This window comes from Alligator sinensis, unplaced genomic scaffold (assembly GCF_000455745.1).
Source record: "Alligator sinensis unplaced genomic scaffold, ASM45574v1 scaffold1059_1, whole genome shotgun sequence".
NCBI classification, from domain to species: Eukaryota; Metazoa; Chordata; order Crocodylia; family Alligatoridae; genus Alligator; species Alligator sinensis.
In genome coordinates, this window is record NW_005842103.1 from 108257 (window position 1) to 127371 (window position 19115).

The 19115-nt window shown below is 46.2% G+C and overlaps 1 protein-coding gene across 1 annotated transcript in view; it reads right to left on the reverse strand.

Annotated features, from left to right (window-relative positions):
* TAF1 (TATA-box binding protein associated factor 1) overlaps positions 1-19115 on the reverse strand; it is a 63373-nt gene that overhangs the window by 22756 nt on the left and 21502 nt on the right. The window contains 11 exon segments of the mRNA XM_025205046.1: positions 1819-2060; positions 3616-3791; positions 3945-4067; positions 4214-4363; positions 7041-7121; positions 7699-7829; positions 9995-10136; positions 15219-15419; positions 17083-17187; positions 17267-17440; positions 17525-17698. Of these exon segments, the coding sequence (XP_025060831.1) occupies positions 1819-2060; positions 3616-3791; positions 3945-4067; positions 4214-4363; positions 7041-7121; positions 7699-7829; positions 9995-10136; positions 15219-15419; positions 17083-17187; positions 17267-17440; positions 17525-17698 (1699 nt within the window).

A 19115-nucleotide genomic window follows, 5' to 3' on the forward strand; every position in this document is an offset into this window, starting at 1 on the left:
AAAAACCCGCAGCATCCTTATAGGCTCAGCAGTGCTATGTTGGCTAGCACTATGGAAGAAAGAGACTTGGGGGTCATCATTGACCACAAGATGAACATGAGCCTGCAATGCAATGCGGCGGCTAGTAAAGCGACCAAAACGCTGGCTTGCATCCATAGATGCTTCTCAAGCAAATCCCGGGACGTCATTCTCCCCCTGTACTCGGCCTTAGTGAGGCCTCAGCTGGAGTACTGTGTCCAGTTTTGGGCTCCACAATTCAAAAAGGATGTGGAGAAGCTTGAGAGAGTCCAGAGAAGAGCCACGCGCATGCTCAGAGGTCAGGGAAGCAGACCCTACGATGACAAGCTGAGAGCCCTGGGGCTCTTTAGCCTGGAAAAGCGCAGGCTCAGGGGTGATCTGATGGCCACCTACAAGTTTATCAGGGGGGACCACCAGTATCTGGGGGAACGCTTGTTCACCAGAGCGCCCCAAGGGATGACGAAGTCGAATGGTCACAAACTACTTCAAGATCGTTTCAGGCTGGACATAAGGAAGAATTTATTTTCTGTCCGAGCCCAGCCTGCCACCGGAGGTGGTTCAAGCGCCTTCACTGAACACCTTCAAGATGAAACTGGATGCTTATCTTGCTGGGATCCTGTGACCCCAGCTGACTTCCTGCCCTTTGGGCAGGGGGCTGGACTCAATGATCTTCCGAGGTCCCTTCCAGCCCTAATGTCTATGAAATCTATGAAAACACAACCAGTGCTCTTAATTGTCAAGTGTGAGAGAAGTGTGGGTAGCACTACAGACTTGCACTGATGGGACTACATTGCTGTTAACTGCAGCATATGTTTCATGGATTTACATTTTTAAGGCCTAACAGCATTAACCTCTTGCATAAACACAAACCATAGGATTTCCTTCACCCAAACCCTTAACTTCTGGTTGAGACAGAGCATCTTTAGAAACTGGATGTCTTCTAGAAAGACACTAAATGACAGCAAATCTTTACAACATATCCTTTAGTAAGACGCTTCAGTGGCTCAGTACTCTCGTTATTAAAAACGAGTGCCTTACTCTTAATCTGAGTTCCCTGCCCGTGTTGGCAGAGCAATCTGTAACAGATCCAACAGTGTCCAAGTTGTTACAGCTGTTCTGAGCAAAACAATGTTGATCTGAAAAACTCTGCTGCTAGAAAGCATATTTGTGGTTCAGAAGGAGATGTGTCATAGGTACAGTGCCAGCCTGCAGTGTGAAAAGCCCTCAAGCATGAATGTATTCTGGATGCTGTTTTCTAATGAAGCAGTGCAGGGCAGGTGCTAAGACTGTGCTGATACAACACAGGCTTTATGACAGATATGGATGATCAAACATGGCCAACACATTCTCTGCGCTATGAAAGTCTCCAGGGTATTATAACCAGTTAAAATAAGTTTCTTTGAATGGATAAATGCCATCCTACTTCTAAACAAAGTCCTAGAGAAAGCAGGCAAGACTAATAGGACCTTGCACAAGCAACACCAGGCATTCCTGAACAGACTCAGACCAAGCTTGACTACTTTCTTCTAAAAACAGGATTATAAAAGCCAGTGAGAAAAGGACCACAAAAGATCTCTTCCAGCTCTAAGTCCTACGCTAATCATCACTGACTGCCTGCAGCTAGTCAGGAACCACCCCAAATATGCGTAACTACAGAATCATTATGAGCTTTTTACACCTTCCTTTGAAGCACCCAGCCGGAGACAGGGGACAGGACCAGACCCAAGCTCCACACCACCCCACGCACCAGCAAACACAACAGACCCTCCGAAATGCACTCCCCTCATAGCAGTTACTCACACAATCCTTTTTTGTCTCTCCTATCCTTTTTGCTCCTCTCCTTGTCATTGCCGCTGTCTTCTCCCAGAAGCATCCTCTGCAACTCTTTCCTCTCTTGCTCCTCTCTCTCTCGGGACAGCTGAGAACTTGTTTTCTTGTTCTGTAACATATTCTCAATATTCTTTCCCATCTCCTCAAAGTCACTGTCCTCAGCTGAGCTGCTATCCGTGTCTGTTGATAAGATCTCAGTTGATTCCAAAACCCTGAAACAGGAGATAGCTTCAGAGTCAGTTACCTCAAAAGCCACAAGGGCTTTGCCATTAACCGCATGCCATGGGTGATACCTGGCTGGATGACAGCACTATGGAGTAGGAACTTGGAATCTGGGTAGATCACACCCTATACAAGCCGAGTGCCAGGAAATAACTTTTTTCCCCCTTTTTGCTTCTACAGGTCAGAGTTTTTTCCCTGCTTCCTCAGAAGCACTGAGGGTTGGCTGTAGCCAAGGCTGGGGATTTTGAATGGGCTGTACTAATGCTGCTGCTGGAACCAAAGCCAGAGGTTCCTGGCTAGGTCTTGCCCTTCCACTCAGGGTCAGGCCAACTGCCATATCTGGGGTCAGGAAGGAATTTTAACCCCTGTCAGACTGGTATGGACTGTAAGAGGTTTTGCCTTTCTCTGTAGCAGGGGGCATGACCCTCTTCCTTGGATCTCTCGAGCATAATTTTAACAACCTTGCCACAGCAGGACATTGGGCACCACAGTCCCTCTGGGTGACTGGAGTTTTGCTAATAAGTTAGAGCATGGATTTGTACAGGAGGTTTGGATAGGGATGACCTTGGCTAGATGACCTCTGAAAGTCTACTTCTCTACAATTCTTCCCACAAGAACAGTGCCAGAAGTGAGAGCAGTTTGACAACAGCACCCCCTACCCACTCCCAAAACAGGAGGCAGAATTCAAAGGACTGAAACAGACACCCATACCTTATGATAGTCACTCATTTTCCCCCTCAATCCTGCAGCCCCTACCCTCAAAGCAGCACAAACTCAGTGGCCCTCCCCTCACCCAATTTGATCCTGGCTCCTGAGCCAGGACTTTGGATGGGAGGCGTGAACACTGAAGGCAGCAGTAACAGAGCAGGATGGGAACCTAGTAGTAGCCATGAAGAGAGAAAGGGCAAAGAATTATCAAACCCCTACCCTAGAAAGAAGGAAAATAGACCCGTAGAGGCCGCTGCTCTGTGGAACACTGTGTTGCTCATAACACTCATCAGGCTGGACTGTGAGGCTGCCATTTCTGGTCTTTCCCAAAAAGATTTGTGACCGTGAATACATCCAAAAAAAAAAAAAATCAAGCCCTCCTCCCGAGTGCTTTGTTAACAGGGCTCATGCAGATGAATCAACATTTATCTTGCAACATGCCAGTCTCAGGCATTCAAAGACCATAAGTAAGGACCACCAAAAGCACAGCAGAAGTGGGCCGCACAGCACTTCCTTTAATCCTGCAGTTTCCCCCGCACACCCCACCATTGCTGACTGGATGAAAGGCCCTGCTGCTTGTTGCTGACCAGCTGGGAGGCAAAACACCACCAAATTTAAAACCACAGTTTTCACCTCCCTGCCCATCAGCAGCGAGCAGCAGAACCCTTCTGCCAATTGGCACAGGGGGGAAGCAGAGGAACCTGCAAGATTAAAAAAGCCAGTGCATAGCCCACTTCCGCCGCCAGTTAGGTAGGTCCTTATCAATACGGCACATAAGCAAAAGGAAAGGATCCTGAGCTCCTGGCCAGAAGCTGCAAGCAACTGATAAGAACTTACTTATTCTGCAAGTCAAAGATACGCTGACACTCCTCTTTGTATCTCTCCTGATGTTCTGCCACTGAGAACCGAGATCCACGGGCAAATTTACTCATAGGCCCCTCCCCTGAGCGAGCCTGCTCTGTGGACATTGTGCGCACCACATCAATCACTTCCCAACGGGACAGCTTCTTAATCTGGGCAAAGACGGAATGGAAAGGGCTTCAGGAGATGCAGGGGCTAGGGAAGGAATATCTGCAGCCAGAAAAGTGGAGCTCTTTCTGTATGCAAGGCCGGCCTCCGCTCCCTTGATCCCAGCTTCACACATTAGCTATTGCAGGTTCACTCACCTCTTCTTCAGGAACTCCAAATTTACGCAAGAGCTGTTTGGCATTTTTGAGAGAAAGACGCCGGAGATCAGCATCTGTCCCTGTCACTGTCTTCTTCACTGGTTGTGGCTCCTTATCATCCTGCTCCAAGAAGAACACTGCTGTGAATCTCCCCACGTGCCAGCATTTCCTGTACTTATACCCTGACATCATCTCTCTACCCAAGCACAATTGGCCTAGGTTTCCAGCTACCCTTTCCAGTCCCACTCCAGCCTTGGGCATAGATTTACCTTCTGTTGGGTTGGCTTGTTTGGGATCTTTACGTAAGAGAATCCTTCACCACACCCTGTAGGATCTGCTACCCCAGTCACTTCCAAAAGACACTTCCCCTTCATCGCAGCAATGAAGGCTCGTGTGGTGTTCCAAGGAGCCGTGCGCACCTGCCAGAAAGGAGAAGACCATGACATCATGCCTCTGCCACTTCGGAGAAAGAGACCCCGGTCCTTTTCAATTTTGGTCCCACGAAAGACTCAAGCAAATTAAACAGTCTTAATAAAGTTTTCTAGTATAAGTTACAGAGTTTTACAGACAAGACCGACAATCAACGAAGCACATCTGAGCTGTCCTCGCTGACAGCAGAAAGACCTGGGATCATACAATGTGTAATGAACAGATGCACCAGCATTCCCCGACATGCTGAACACTCCACACCTGTATCACCACCTCTGCCAGTTCCTCCCAGCTCTTTACCACCCTCCCGAGATGTCCCTGGGCAAACGAGACCGTCTGGTTCCACCAGACTCCTGGTTCTCCTCCTGCTGCACTGGCCAACCTCAATACCACACCTGCGGTCATGTCCCATCAAACTCACCCTGATGCCTGCATCAGGCTCTCTCAGACAATACCAGAATCCCATCGAGCCACCATTTTCACCTTGCATATTTCTAAGCCTCCCTTCATCCTGGTAATTAAGTGTTGAGCAAGCCCCATGTGGTCTGTTCTCCATATCCCAAAACTCCAACTTTTCCACAACCTCTTTCCATGGTGCTTTCCTTCTGATCTTCCCCACTCCTCCCAAGCCTACACCAGTCTGGTCACTGAGGAGAGACTGCCCCAGACCTATATCTGACCACAAACCTGTACACTAGCAGTGTCCCTGGAGAGTAAGCATAGTTCTGATGGTCTCTGGCTAGACAGATCTCCAGGAACAGCCCTAGCTATCAACAACTAGATAGTGAAGTTTTGACCACTAGGAGACACCACCCCACAACTCACAGTTTCACATTTGGGATCAGAATGGAATTTTGTCCCACTGTGTTACTGGCATGGACCATGGAGGGTTTTGCCTTCCTCTGCATCAGAGGAAGATATACCCTTCTACAAGGACAAGTAGTAGTTTGTAGCGGGCAGAATGCTAGTAGTATCTTCCTCAGTTTATTTTACCTTTGCCAAGTTAAGGCAATTGGGTTCTTTTTTGATGAGTGGGGTACTGTGCATGGTGTCTGCAGGCAAAGGTTACTCACAAGGTTTAAGAAGAGGTTAGATAATCACAGGTCTATGATTATGATGGTTACACAAGAACAACAACATGGGTTCATTCAAGGCAGGTCTTGTCAGACCAACCTGGTGGCCTTCTACAATCAGGGCACAAAATCCTTAGACGCAGGTGTAGCAGCGGACATAGTCTTTCTGGACTTTAGGAAGGCCTTCGACACTGGCTCTCACCCCATTCTCATTAAAAAACTAGGGGACTGTGGTGTCGACACCTACACAGTCAAATGGGTCACTAACTGGCTGGAGGGCTGCACCCAGAGAGTGGTGGTGGATGGGTCCTACTCGAACTGGAAGGGTGTGGGCAGTGGGGTCTCCCACGGCTCGGTCCTCAGGCCTGCACTGTTCAACGTCTTCATTGGCGACTTGGACGAGGGGGTAAAAAGCACCCTGTTCAAATTCACAGGTGACACCAAGATGTGGGGGAATGTGGGCACGCTAGAAGGGAGGAACAGACTGCAATCGGACCTAGACAGGTTACAGGGGTGGGTGGATGAGAACAGGATGGGTTTAAACACTGACAAGTGCAAGGTGCTGCACCTGGGGAGGAAGAACCAGCAGCAGACCTGCAGGCTGGGGAACTCCCTTTTCCTCAGTGCAGAGGCAGAAAAGGATCTTGGAGTCATTATTGATGCCAAAATGAACATGGGCTGCCAATGTGGGGACATGGTCAGGAAGGCCGACTGTACCTTGTCATGTATCCACAGATGCACCTCAGGCAGGTCCAAGGAGGTGATCCTCCCCCTCTATTCGATACTGGTCAGGCCGCAGTTGAAGTACTGCGTCCAGTTCTGGGCGCCGCACTTCAGGAGGGACATGGACAACATGGAGAGGGTCAAAGGAGAGCCACCCACACGATCAGGGGGCAACAGGGCAGGCCCCACGAGGAGAGGCTACGGGACCTGAACCTGTTCCGCCTCCACAAGAGAAGGCTGGGGGGGACCTAGTGGCCATTTACAAACTAGTCAGGGGGGACCAGCAGGCACTGGGGGGGTCCCTGTTCCCCCGAGCACTCCCAGGAGTGACAAGGAATAACGGTCACAAGCTGGCAGAGGGTAGATTCAGGCTAGACATCGGGAGGCACTACTTCACTGCCAGGGTGGCTAGGATCTGGAACCAACTTCCAAGGGAAGTGGTGCTCGCTCCGATCCTGGAGGTCTTTAAAAGGAGGCTAGACAGACACCTTGCTGGGGTCGTTTGACCCCAGTTTCTTTCCTGCCACGGCAGGGGGTCATACTTGATGATCTGCTCAGGTCCCTTCCGACCCTACCTACTATGAAACTATGACGCACTGCCTTGGGCAGGGGGTTGGACTACATGACCCGAGAGCCCTTCCAGCCTGACTGTTCTATGATTGTATAAAAATATTCAAGGAAACCAAGACTGAATTACCTGTTGCAAAGGTCTGTTTTCCCAAAAATGGCACATAACTGATTGATACACTGAGCCCGGGCCAAAAAAACCCGTTCTTCACCAGAAACAGCCTTTTTTTTTTTTTTTAAACTGCTAGACATGTTTACAAATTGGTAGGTGTCTAAGCCTTTCCATGGTTTGCCTTGGCAGTACCTCATCATCAATCTTCATCTGAAAGTCCTCTTCATTCTCTTCCTCTGGGGCAAAGAAGGATTTTTCTCCATAACCCGCATCCTGTAAAGAAAAATCACATCCCCCACCCACTTTATTAAAAAAAGCCAGCACGGTCAGGGAAAGCAGAATATTGTGAACCTGAAAATTCTCTAGCAGAAAGTCAGCCAGTGCCTTGGCACAGGTTCTGCTGTGTGAATGCAGGGAATGCAATGGACAAAGAACCACCCCACAAAAGAACTAAAAGGCTGAAACACTGACTGGCATCTGAACAAACTCTGAAGACAGAGACTGCACTCTTGATATCAAAAAATTACCAACTCCTTTCAGAGCAAGCCCTGCCTCATCACATGCCAGCCAACGAGCTGTATACAGAGCTGCAAGGGCAAGCAGGCCTCTACCTTCTTTCGTGATTTCTGGGTTCTCTCCTCACTAATGGGTAATTCTTCAGGAAAATCAGTTGAGGGACAGGCTAAAGAAACAGGAAAGAATAGGAATCTAACACTAGGTGTTTCTCAAATGCTATGCTCTACTGCCTGGCAAAGTTCGCCCCAGCCTAGGCGGCCCCCCGACTTCATCAGAGGGCTACTTGCCAGCAACTTATCTAGTCACTGGTATATTGCCTGCAAGCAATGCTCACTTTCAGTCGCTGCTCTGCTGAAATCATGCTGTAATAGGCACAACACTGTTCCGGTGACACCATTGCTCTGATCTCCTCCTCTGTTGGTAATCTGAAGTCTGGTTTCAACACCCACCAATTTGAGTCCATCCCTGAAAAAGAGTGATCCAACACTGGGGACATTTTTGCTGGTGCCAGATGACATAGTCTTGGCTACGTTGCAATTCTCAGAACCTAACTGCAACAACCACAGGCAGAACAAATTCAAGTCCACTGCCTTCAAGGTGTATCATTAGGTTGAGAGTCAGGTTGGTTGTTTCATTTCATTTCCTTTGCTTTTGTGATCAAAACTTCCTAGGTAAAGACCACTGACCTATCCCCACTCCTTCCTCACAACATTGAAGTTTCACATTCTATACAGCATCCCAAGCAATACATGAGCTATATCCAAATGGCATCACTCCTACTTTTCACCAGCCAGGCCCCTCCAGGCAGCCATCTAAGTTAGAACTCACCCCCTACAAGGTGAAAGAACAAAAGTAGTGTAATTTCTTGCATGGTATGTGTCTGACTTGGACTGCCAGAACCTGCACTTAATGTTAAGATATACTATGCCTCTAACACAGCAAGAACTTCTCCCAGCACCAAGCAGAAAGCAGAGCAAGCGGTACCTTAGAGCCTCATCCTGCCTCATAGCCTACTTGGTCAGATACTATGAATGGACTGACTGAAAGAAAAAGGTTTAAAATAGGGAGGAACTTAAATGCAAAAGGAAAGGGGACACCACTAAGAGACAAAAAGGTGGGATGAAGATGTCAATAGGAATAAACAAAGCAGTTAACAGAGGGCCACAGGAATTAACAGCTGGAATGGAATGGATTCACCTGGAGTCCCTTAGATATGATGCTCACCTGCTTTCTTTCTGACCAGATGCAGATCCTAACTGCCATGTTTAATGGCCCCAAGGAACCAATCCGCCATAGAATCATAGGGCTGGAAAGAACCTTAAGGGTTACCCGGTTCAATCCCCTGCACAAACATAGGAATCATCCCTGAGCAATGCTGATACAATGCTGATCCAGCCTCCAAGGAAGAAGATTCCACAACTTCCCAGGGCAGTCTGTCCCACTGCCCCACTGTTCTAACAGTAAGGATATTTCTCCTGCTATCTAATCTAAATTTATTTTGCTGCACTAAAAAAAACATTGTTTTGCATCCTGCAGCAAATAATATGTACTCCGTTTTTGACTGCAGCTTTTCAGATATTTGAAGACTGCCATTGTGCCCCCCCACACTTACTTGCCTTTTCCCCAAGCCGAACATACCCGATTTTCTCAACCTCTCCTCATAAAGCTTGCCTCCCAAGTTCCTGATCATTTTTGTTATCTACCCACTTCACCCTCTCCACAGCCCAAAACTGTATACAATACTCTGGGTGAAGCCTAACCAGTGGCTCCATGAAATGGCACAATCACCTCCACCAAAACTTCTAACCCTTCTCAGCAGTGCCGCCATTGAGCCAGTTATATTTCCCCTTCTGCATTTGTGTTTGGATTCGTCTTTTCCTTAAACATGTCTAATCCTTTTTTGAGATGGGTTATGCCAGGGGTTTTCAACCTTTTTTAATATGGGGGGGAAGCATGGTGCCGACGGCTGAGTACCCCCGCTTCTCCAGAGTGGAAGGGACCAGGGAGTACGCCATGGAGGTGTGTGTAACGGGAGTACTCAGGAAGCAGTGGCACATGCTGCTGTATACCACCACTGCAGCGTAACCCTTGGAGCCTCCGGCAGCAGCGGACGCCACTGCTTCCCAAGTGCTCCCGCTTCTCTGCACCTCCTCCGTGTACTCCCTGGGGCCTTCCCAAGTGCCCCCAGGGGTACACGTGCCCCAGTTGACAACCCCTGGGTTATGCTATTAGCATTGTATGGCAAAGTTCTACATATTAATTATGCATTACATAAAAAGGTACTTTGGCTTGTGTGGTCTAAACCTACTGCTGGATTTATTCACCAGGTAATTCCTAGTACGTGTATTGTGAGGCACAGTAATATTACTTCCTTATTCCCATAGTTCATGATTGTATCATATCCCCTCTCTGTCATCTCCCAGGCTGAAGAAATCAAGCCCTTTTCAGCCTGTCCTCACATGGCAGATGTTCCATAATTCACATTTTAAGCAAATGAGAGTATATAAATAGAGTATCCTTCTAGAAAGAGGTTGACTTTCCACGGTTTCCTGGAAGAGAAAAGGGAACAGCAGACAGAGAAGGTGACCCTGATGGGCAAATAGTTCTCTACATGCAATTCTCTAAATTACCTGTACGTTTGAAGTCAGCACAGAGTTTCAATCGCTTTCGAATGCTGCTCTCAGAGTGAGAAGGAAATGCCTTTTTGATATCTTCCATGCGAATTCTCCGAGGCCGGTCTCTGCTCTTCCAGAACAAGCGATAAATGAAAACCTAGAAAACCAAGCCAAAAAAATCCTGGTATGATTTATGTAGTGAAGAAACAGCTTGCTTAATTTTATTACAGATAGTGCTAGCACTGTTTTCTTTTAGACTTCCTGAAATTTCCTGTAAAAACCCATTTTTGTCTGCTTTGCCAAAATTTTAACCATGTATGCTTAATCCTGCCTCTCCCACACCACAGCTTCAAGCCCCCAACCCATGGGGATGGAGCCTGCCAGCACCACAGCAAAGTAAGTGGTAACCGGGAGGAGGGGCAGTGGCTCTAGGGCCAAGTGAAATGGGGGCTTCAAGGAGGCCTGAGGCTGCAGGGGGCAGAAGTGGCATGGGAGAGGAGTTGAGAAGAAGGGGGGCAGGGGCAAGCTGCCTGCCCTTCCCCCTTTATCCTCCACACTATCCCCCTATCGCTCCTCCTATCCCCCTCTACCACTGCTTTCCCTGCTGTAGTAGTAATAGGGACAAATTTAAAATGACCCTTTAATAATCACCTGCCCCCAGTTTTCTTTCTGCCTAGCGCACAAGGACTGGACCCAATGATCTTGCAAGGTCCCTTCCAGCCCCTTACAATCTATGAATCTAGGATTTAGATTCTGTTGATGGAAAATTAGAACAAATTTATAAATTTTGTATGTACAGAATCCTAATCATTGGAGGGGGGGGGGTGTCTTAGGTAAATATGGTAAGTTTTTGCTCTTCCCATGAAGAGGCACCCAAATTTGGGCAAAGTATAAGCCTTTGAAAACAATCAGTTTACACATGCCAAGTAGGGACTTGTTAGTCTAACAGCTAAATTCCCTAAGAAGACTGCCCGCATTGAAGCACACCTAATCCATAACTGCAGGAATTGAGCAGAACTTTCTAGCAGCTATTTCTCCATTGTGTGGTGCTGGCACAAATCTCATCTATCAATGCCAGCCAGTCTTGCTAGCTCCCAGCACCTGGAAGGAAAAAAGCAACACGACTCAAATGAAGTGCACGGATCACAGAAGGAAGAACTGGGAAAGAGAAAGTGTCAATACTGGGAGACAGTTTGGGACATAATGGGAAAAAAGACAGATAACAACAGAAGGTGGGAGGCTTGAAACAGAGGCTCAGAGAGGGAGAGTCTAGGAATAAAACAGGGTGCATGGGGAACAGCTGAAGAGACACAGAACCAAAGCAGGCTGTAAGGGAGAAGCACCTCTAACCAGTACAGATCTTTTCCTGGTAGCACTGGGTCAAAAATATCAGTGAAACCCACTGGCAAAGCTTACGCCTCATGCTCAGCATAACTGTTGGACCACAATCCAGCTACTGCAATCAGCTGCTCCATTAGCAAATGTCAAACTGTCAATCTAAAGGTTCTATCTTGCTAATGAAGCATGCAAGGAAAAAACAATTCCTGTTCTTTTAAACATCTGGGATATTAGTCACAAATATTGCAACTTGAATGTTTCTTAATGCAGCAAAGTCATGCATTCATAAACTCAAAAATGCAAGAATTAATATTACCTTTGCTGCCTTGATCTGGCCCTTTTGTACCCATGCGGTGATATGCAGCAATTATATAAGCACATGCTATATTTTTTCCTACAAGTCTTTTGTTTCATTCACTACCTAGGATGGGAGTGCACTCTGAAGATGAATCAGGTTTGCAGTTAACAAGGCTACTGTCTGTAAAGTAGTTTCCTGGGTAAAGCATATGAATGCTGTCCCAAAGAACTACAAAAGTCTAGAACTCTTGGTTCCAAAATGATACCTTTTATTAGACCAACTGGGAAATCGCAAAAAAATTATCCTTTTCTGCAAGCTTTCGAGCTCAAAGGCCCTTCATCAGGCTCTAGGAAAAGTATAGATGGTCCCAAAGAACTGGATTCTATCCCTGCCTCTGCTACAAGTTTCTCTCACATCTGGTCATTATCCATACGCTCCTGATTTCCTCTTGCTCAATCTGATATGCTGGCACCTGATTTACAGAAGTCCTTAGCCATCACTAATAGCACAGAAGTCAATGGAAGCTGTGCTATGAATGTATCAACTGCTAACTACTCAAAGAAAAAAAACAAAAAAAAAACAAAACAGTTCTTACACACTGTAAAAGACACCAAAAATTAATGGAAATGTTTTACCTTATTCTCTTCAATTCCCCTTTTGTAAAATGGGGATACAAAACGTCTTCACATTCCAGGGGTATTATGAAAATAAATTCATCAATATTTATGACACTCAAACTTAACAAGAAGGACCAAAGAAGAGATCAAGAGGCAATGAAAAATGTTGTTTTCAGTGAGGGATTTGAATAGTATTCATTAAATATGCTAAGAGGCCGTGCACTGAAAAAAGATTAAAACAAAATATTGATTTATTGCTCATTAAATGAGCTCTGAAGTTCGTGAGCACCAAATGACAAAGGTGTCAAATAGAAAAAAATGTATGTGTTCAAAGCATGGATCTAAACACTTCATTATACTGTACACACACAAGGTGGCTAAATCCTGGACTCTCAGCTTCCATGTGCTGCCCCTTGCAATACTAGTATTCTTTAACTGTAATCTTGTTTGTGCAGTTGACAGCATATACACCTGCAATTACAGGTTATATTCAAATCTGGGCTTCCAAAGTGTTTGTCAAATTAATCAGGCAAAGATGCTTCCGTGTCCCAGATGGTATAAGAGTGATGTTGTAGTCAGGTGCAGAAATGATGGAAGAGGCAAGGATTTATTAGAGTGATAAGAAAAGATCATTAAAAGATATCACCCTAAGAAATCCTTGCCTCTGCATTCCACAGGAAGTTTATGGTTATGCAATAGCAACAACAAGCGAGAAAACATAACAAGATACTGTTATCTGATGATGAAGTAACTTCTTACCTTTTCTAATTAGTATACTAAGCACTTTATAATACAAGGAGATACGTAGTACATTATAATACAAGATACGTAGTACATTAAAAGGTATCAAATGCGATAGGTGTTAATTCTACATAAAATAAAAAGCCAATATAATAAAAAGCCAATATAATAACCGCCTGAAATTTAAGAAAGCTTTCCTGCTGGAGTAACCTGATAAGTATTGAAAATAGTTCAACTGATGGTGTGTGTGTTAGAAACATAATCAACAAAAGAACCCCAATTAACAAACAGGTATAATGGAGTTATTTATTTAAAAAGGTGATATGCTCAATTTACATATTGAGCAGCTGTTGCAAACTGAACATTTTTTGAAAGGAAATCCAGGCAAAATGTTCAGGATCCAGTGAGAGGCATGGCACACTGATACCAGTAGAGACAGCTTAAGATATAAGGCAAGAGACAGATATTATCATCTCGCCTAATAAATAATGGGGGTCAGGCTAGATGATCTGTTCGGGTCCCTCCTGACCCTAGCTACTATGAAACTACTAAGAAACTACGAAACTGTTACATCTTACTGGCATTGACAAACATTTATGTTTCTTCATAATGAATTACTAGAATAAAAAACACATCAAAAGCATAAGGAGGTTATATGTAAGCACTATCTAAATTATAAGGAACCTTCTGTGGGACATTTACGCTGACAGTACTGACAAAAATCAGTTTACAGAAAGCAGAGGTATGCAAAGCTAACCAAAAGGTATGCCACAAGGGGGGGGGCGGGGAAGCGGCAATGGAAAGAAACTTGCATAAGCAGATTGTTAAACAGAACCCGAACTACCAGATATCCTGAATACTCTGTCCAATACCACAACAGAACAGGTGATAAGCCATATCATTTTGGAAATACCTTAACATGACCTGCCCAAACTCAGAAAGCACACAATATATATGGACATGTAAGTCCCAGCAGACATTCAGTTAAAGGCACCAAGGGATCCAATAGGCAATTCCAACAATTGCGCTTCCTGCCATGCTACATGTGCATGGCAGGAAGTGTGATTGTGGGATCAGAGCTAAACTGTGCCATGCTGTCATCATGGTCCCAAGCTGCCCCACTGCACCAAGCAAGCAGCAGCTGCTTGTGCCCCTGATCCCTCCACTCCCAGCCTCGGGAACACATCAGAGATAAGGGCTCTGATGAGGTCCCAAGGCTGGGAGCACAGATCAGCTGGCTGCCATTCCCAGTGCACTGGAGCACTCGACTCTGATGCGCTCCCAAAGCTGGGAGTTCTGATCAGCTGCTACTCCCAGCCACTACGGCACAGCAGGTCTCCAAGTACACAGAATCACAGAAAATTAAGGTTGGAAGGGACCTCAGGAGATCACATCTAATCCAACTGCTTGCTCAAAGCAGGACTGACCCTAACTAGATCATCCCAGCCAGGGCTTTGTCTACCCAGGCCTTAAATGCCTGCAAGGATGGAGATTCTACCACCTCTCTAGGTAGCCCATTCCAGTGCATCACCACCCTCCTAGTGAGAAAGTTTTGCCTCTCATCTAACCTAAACTTCCCATACGGGTTACAGGTTCAAATATGCCTAAGGCTGGAGTGCAGATATGCACTTCCAGGCTACAATATACCCTGGAGGCTGGGAGAGGCAGCTGATTGTGCCCCTGAGGCTGGGAACCACACTGAAGCCCTTGACTCCGCTGTGTCCTGAAAGCTGGGAGCAGCAGTCAGCTGATGAGTGCTCCCAGCCTCAAGCACACAGAGGAGTCCCAATCAGCTGATGCACGTGTAGCCAAAATAATCCCAGCAAGGTATGCATCCAGCCTCCTTCTGAAGATCTCCAAGGTAGGTGCCTGCACCACCCCCGCTGGGAGTCTATTCCATTCCAGAGTCTGGAAATAACCAAATAACCATATTTATTTTGCATTATATAATTTCTTGCTTTTTTCCCCCCTGCCAATTAGCCAAAGTGGGATTTAAAACTCATGTTGATAATAAGTCTCCCAAGCTGAACTTTACCTAAAGAACAAGAATGTAAAGAGCCATAAGAACTTGATAGGTAATGGATTAAATAAAATGACTTAACTAAAGTGTCTTTTATACTGTGTTCTCACACAGGCATAGCACAGACAATGAGCACCACAGTGCAGGGCTGTCCTAATAAGCCCATGCCCACCTCGCGCACTTTCTCTGAGGATTGCTTACTGAAATGACACATATAGCACATACCTGAAGAAAATCTCTGATGTGTGTATTAGCCCGTTTAGAGTTAGGACCTGGAACTTCAAAAAGAGGGCACTCCTGACCAACAACAAAGATGTCCACCAGCTCCCGAACGTAATAGCCTTGTCGGGTCCGAATTATGAGGAAATCAGTTTCTGGCATCTTATGCAGATAGATAGGAGCCCGGAAGAGGTTGTTTTCAAATGCCTAACAAAGAAATAAACCAAAGTTTGAAAATCAGGCATCAATCAGAGATTTTGCAACAAACAAAAGTCTTGAAAAAGGATCAGCAAGATAGTCATCCTTATAGTCCCCATAAACATTAAATCCATGATATATAAACATGTACAAGAAGGAGACGTGTGCCCTGCTTCAGGGCAAAGACATGGGACAATAATTAAGATAAGGGAAGATCCGAAAACAAAATGCAAAGAATTCCTTAGACTGGGCTTCGGGGAGGAATTTTGAAGCAGTAACAGAAAGGGCACTTGGCAGGCAGAAAAGGAAGATGATTCCAAGCTTGGGGATGAGACAGGTCAGTGCAAAGCTTGAAAGTGGAGAAGTTCCAGTGAGAAGCGAGGACAGAACATCATACTCAGATACTGAGGAAGTAAGACTGCATAGAGAAAAAAGCTCAAGGGGAAGACAGATGGGAACAGACTCGGTGTCATGAAGATACCGAAAGCAAGCTGAACCCCTTCCCTATTTACCTTTATATACCACCACTCCCCTTCCCACCCAACATCTCTACCTACAACACCCGTTTTGTCACTTCACTTGTTAGACTTCTCCAAACCTTACCCTTGCGTGGATTGGGACCCTCACAAGCCACTCTTATTTCCCCATTTGCTTCCTGAAGGCCTACTTGCCCATAGAGAGCCAACTGCCTAGGTCTGCTACTTGTATACAAATGTTTGTCTTCTGAATGAGCTGCGCATCTGCCTGGAGAGGGAGAAGTGTGATGCAGGCATCAAGTTGGAGAAAGATCTAGGGAATGGACTAGGTAGGGGGATTTATTTGGAAAACAGCACATGGATTAACTATTGGACCAGGGAATCATGGTTTAAAATCTGCATGCCTGCATCTTGCATCCCTGCCCAGATCTTTTGCCAACTTTGCTTCTTGGTATCATACACTGCAGGCCCACAGTGCTGCTACAGCAAAACCAGTCAACATGTTAGCCAGAACCAGATGTGTCAACGATACAATTTGTCACAAGTTTCATCACCAGGTGGTTCTTACTACAGTACTGGGGTCCAAGACTCTCCAATCTTTCCTCATCCTACTGCAACCACAATTTTCTCAATGACAACTTCTAGCCCAGTTAACCAGCAGATGGGGATGAGTCCCTCTCTTGCAATAACTGGCATCTGGTAGGTCTTCCCATTTTTAAGCTCAGTTGATGGAATGTGGATGAAAGTGACAGTAATTTAGCTTAGGAAAATAAGACCAGAGAGATGGGAGTCTCCTGGGCCACTGAGTCCAGTCTCCTGCATTTACAGGCAGGCAACCATTTATCCAAAGAGAACTACAGCACACTCACCCCAACCTCTCATACACTAAAACAGTTAAGCACATTAAGAAAGCAAGTACAGTGAAGGACTAGAGTAGCTCACACCCATGGAGGTGGCAGAATCTCCATGTTGGAAGTTAAGAACAGGTTAGAAACTGCCTAGGTAGTGTTGATCCTTCCTTGGGGCAAAGGGGGGGGGGACGACGACACGGGACAGACTACATGACTTCCCAAGGGCCTTTCCAACCTAGGGACAAATGGACTGAAAGAAGGGAGATTTCCATTCCAGAGCCTTGCCACCCTCTACAGCTGGTTGGTGGATCCAGAAAGATCAAGACCTTCCCCCCTCTCCCTCACCTGCAGTAACTGGCCTGGGTGCAGGGATCCCAGGAAGGGAGATGTGTGACAGTAAACAGTCTCTCCATATTTGCAGTCTGGGGCTCCAGGATCCTTGCCAGGTTTCTGTAAGAAGCAAAGCAGGTGCAGTCAGCACCTAACAACAGACAGGAAACAGTGCCTGGACAATAAACTTTGTACTCACCCGTTTGTAGTAATTCTTTATCTTTGTTGCCATGCCAACCTGCATCATTAAAGGGGCATTTTCCTCACTGTACTCAGCCAGAATGAGGTCACCATCCTTGCCAGTCAGGTCCTGAGGCGTGCGCATGAAAAACATCTCGCCGCCTCCTGAAGCCTGCCGTTCCTGCTCTCTCATCTGTGTGTGGGGCAAGGGATGCCATCAGGGAAACAAGCAGCCAAATATCTGCCATGGTAGGATCTTGATTTACCTTGGCTTTACCTTGGCTTTCTTCTTAATATGTTTTAGCAGTGGTTGCACAGCATGGGGTCCTGGCTGGGACAAGGCCCCAAAGGAGTATTTTTTCAATGGAGGGCGATGAAATTGCCGAAGCTTCATAGGACCCATATGAGTGGGGAAGAACGGCTGGCGAAGCTCCACTGCAGGGATAGAATGCTGGTCCAAGACAGAAACACAGACTCAGGACATGCAACTCAATACAGATGCCACGCTCCAACCTCCACCATGCAGGAGCACCCTCCCCTCATCAGGTATAGCATAGCCTAGAAACATCTTAGCAGCAAAAGTAAACAACCTATTGAGTCTCACCCCTGGCACTTGCATCCTCAGACAGAAGATGTCTGGTCATGGAAACTCTCTCGCATTCTCTGAACCATAAGAGAAACTGTCCTCATTAATATTTTTTAAGAAGTGCCCACTGGGAAGAACGATATAGGAACAGGTACATTTTCTCCAACACCATGTGAGAGAAACAGGACTTTTAGGAATGCATACATTTTCCCTGCATTTTCTAAGAGTCTCGGAAACCAGCTGGGATCTTATGACCCAAATCACAGCTTTGCCTTTCTACAGACATGGGTTAGTTAGACTAATATACTAATGTCTAACTAACACCTAATAATCTCCACATCAGATGAAATGGTCTCATTAGCAACAGAAATAGGGTATCTAAAATCTAGGAAAAATTACTCTAAACCAGGGGTGGGCAATTATTTCGGCTGGAGAGCTGCTAAACGAGTTGTGGCAAGCTGTAGCGGGCTGCACACAAAATCTATCACAAGATATAATTTTAATAAATTATAAATAAAAAAAAATCATGTACTAAAAAAGTCAAACATCTATTATAACAAATTTTAATTTTATTTCAAAAAATATTTTTTGATTTATGCTTTTTTGAGTAGAGTGGAAACTGCCTAGCTTAAGTTTCCCTCCCACCCCGACTTGGCAGGGCACCTGCTGCCCAGCACGCATCCCCACAGCTTCTCTGCATTGCCTGCTGCCCGGAGCATCATAGCAGGGGTAGGAAGAGGAAGCCAAGCAGTACCCTGGCAGCTGCACCAAGAGCAGCCCTACTGGGAAGCTGTGCGCGCTGGCCAGGGGCAGGTGGGAGTACGGCACAGTCTGCCCCAGGCAGGGCTCAACCTCATGAGGAGCAACATGGGCCAGATGCAATGAATTGGTGGGCACCTGTTGCAGGCTGGATCCAATTAGCTGGAGGGCCAGATCCAGCCCATGGGCTGTATTTTGGCCACCCTTGCTCTAACCAGCCAGATCTGTTGAACTCAGGGTAGGACTGGCATGGTACAATTATGGAGGCACTACTTTATTGACAGAACACAGGAGATATAAACAATCCTGGAGTTTGAGAAGGAGGAAATAGATCATTGGCTGAACAATGAAAATCTGAGAGGGGCACATCAGGGTGATTCACTTCAGTGATTCTGCAGGCACATCAGAGTCTGTTAAGGGCTTACGTACATAGTTTCATAGTAGCTAGGGTCAGGAGGGACCTGAACAGATCATCTAGCCTGACCCCCTGCCACAGGCAGGAATGAATGGTTGGGTACACAAA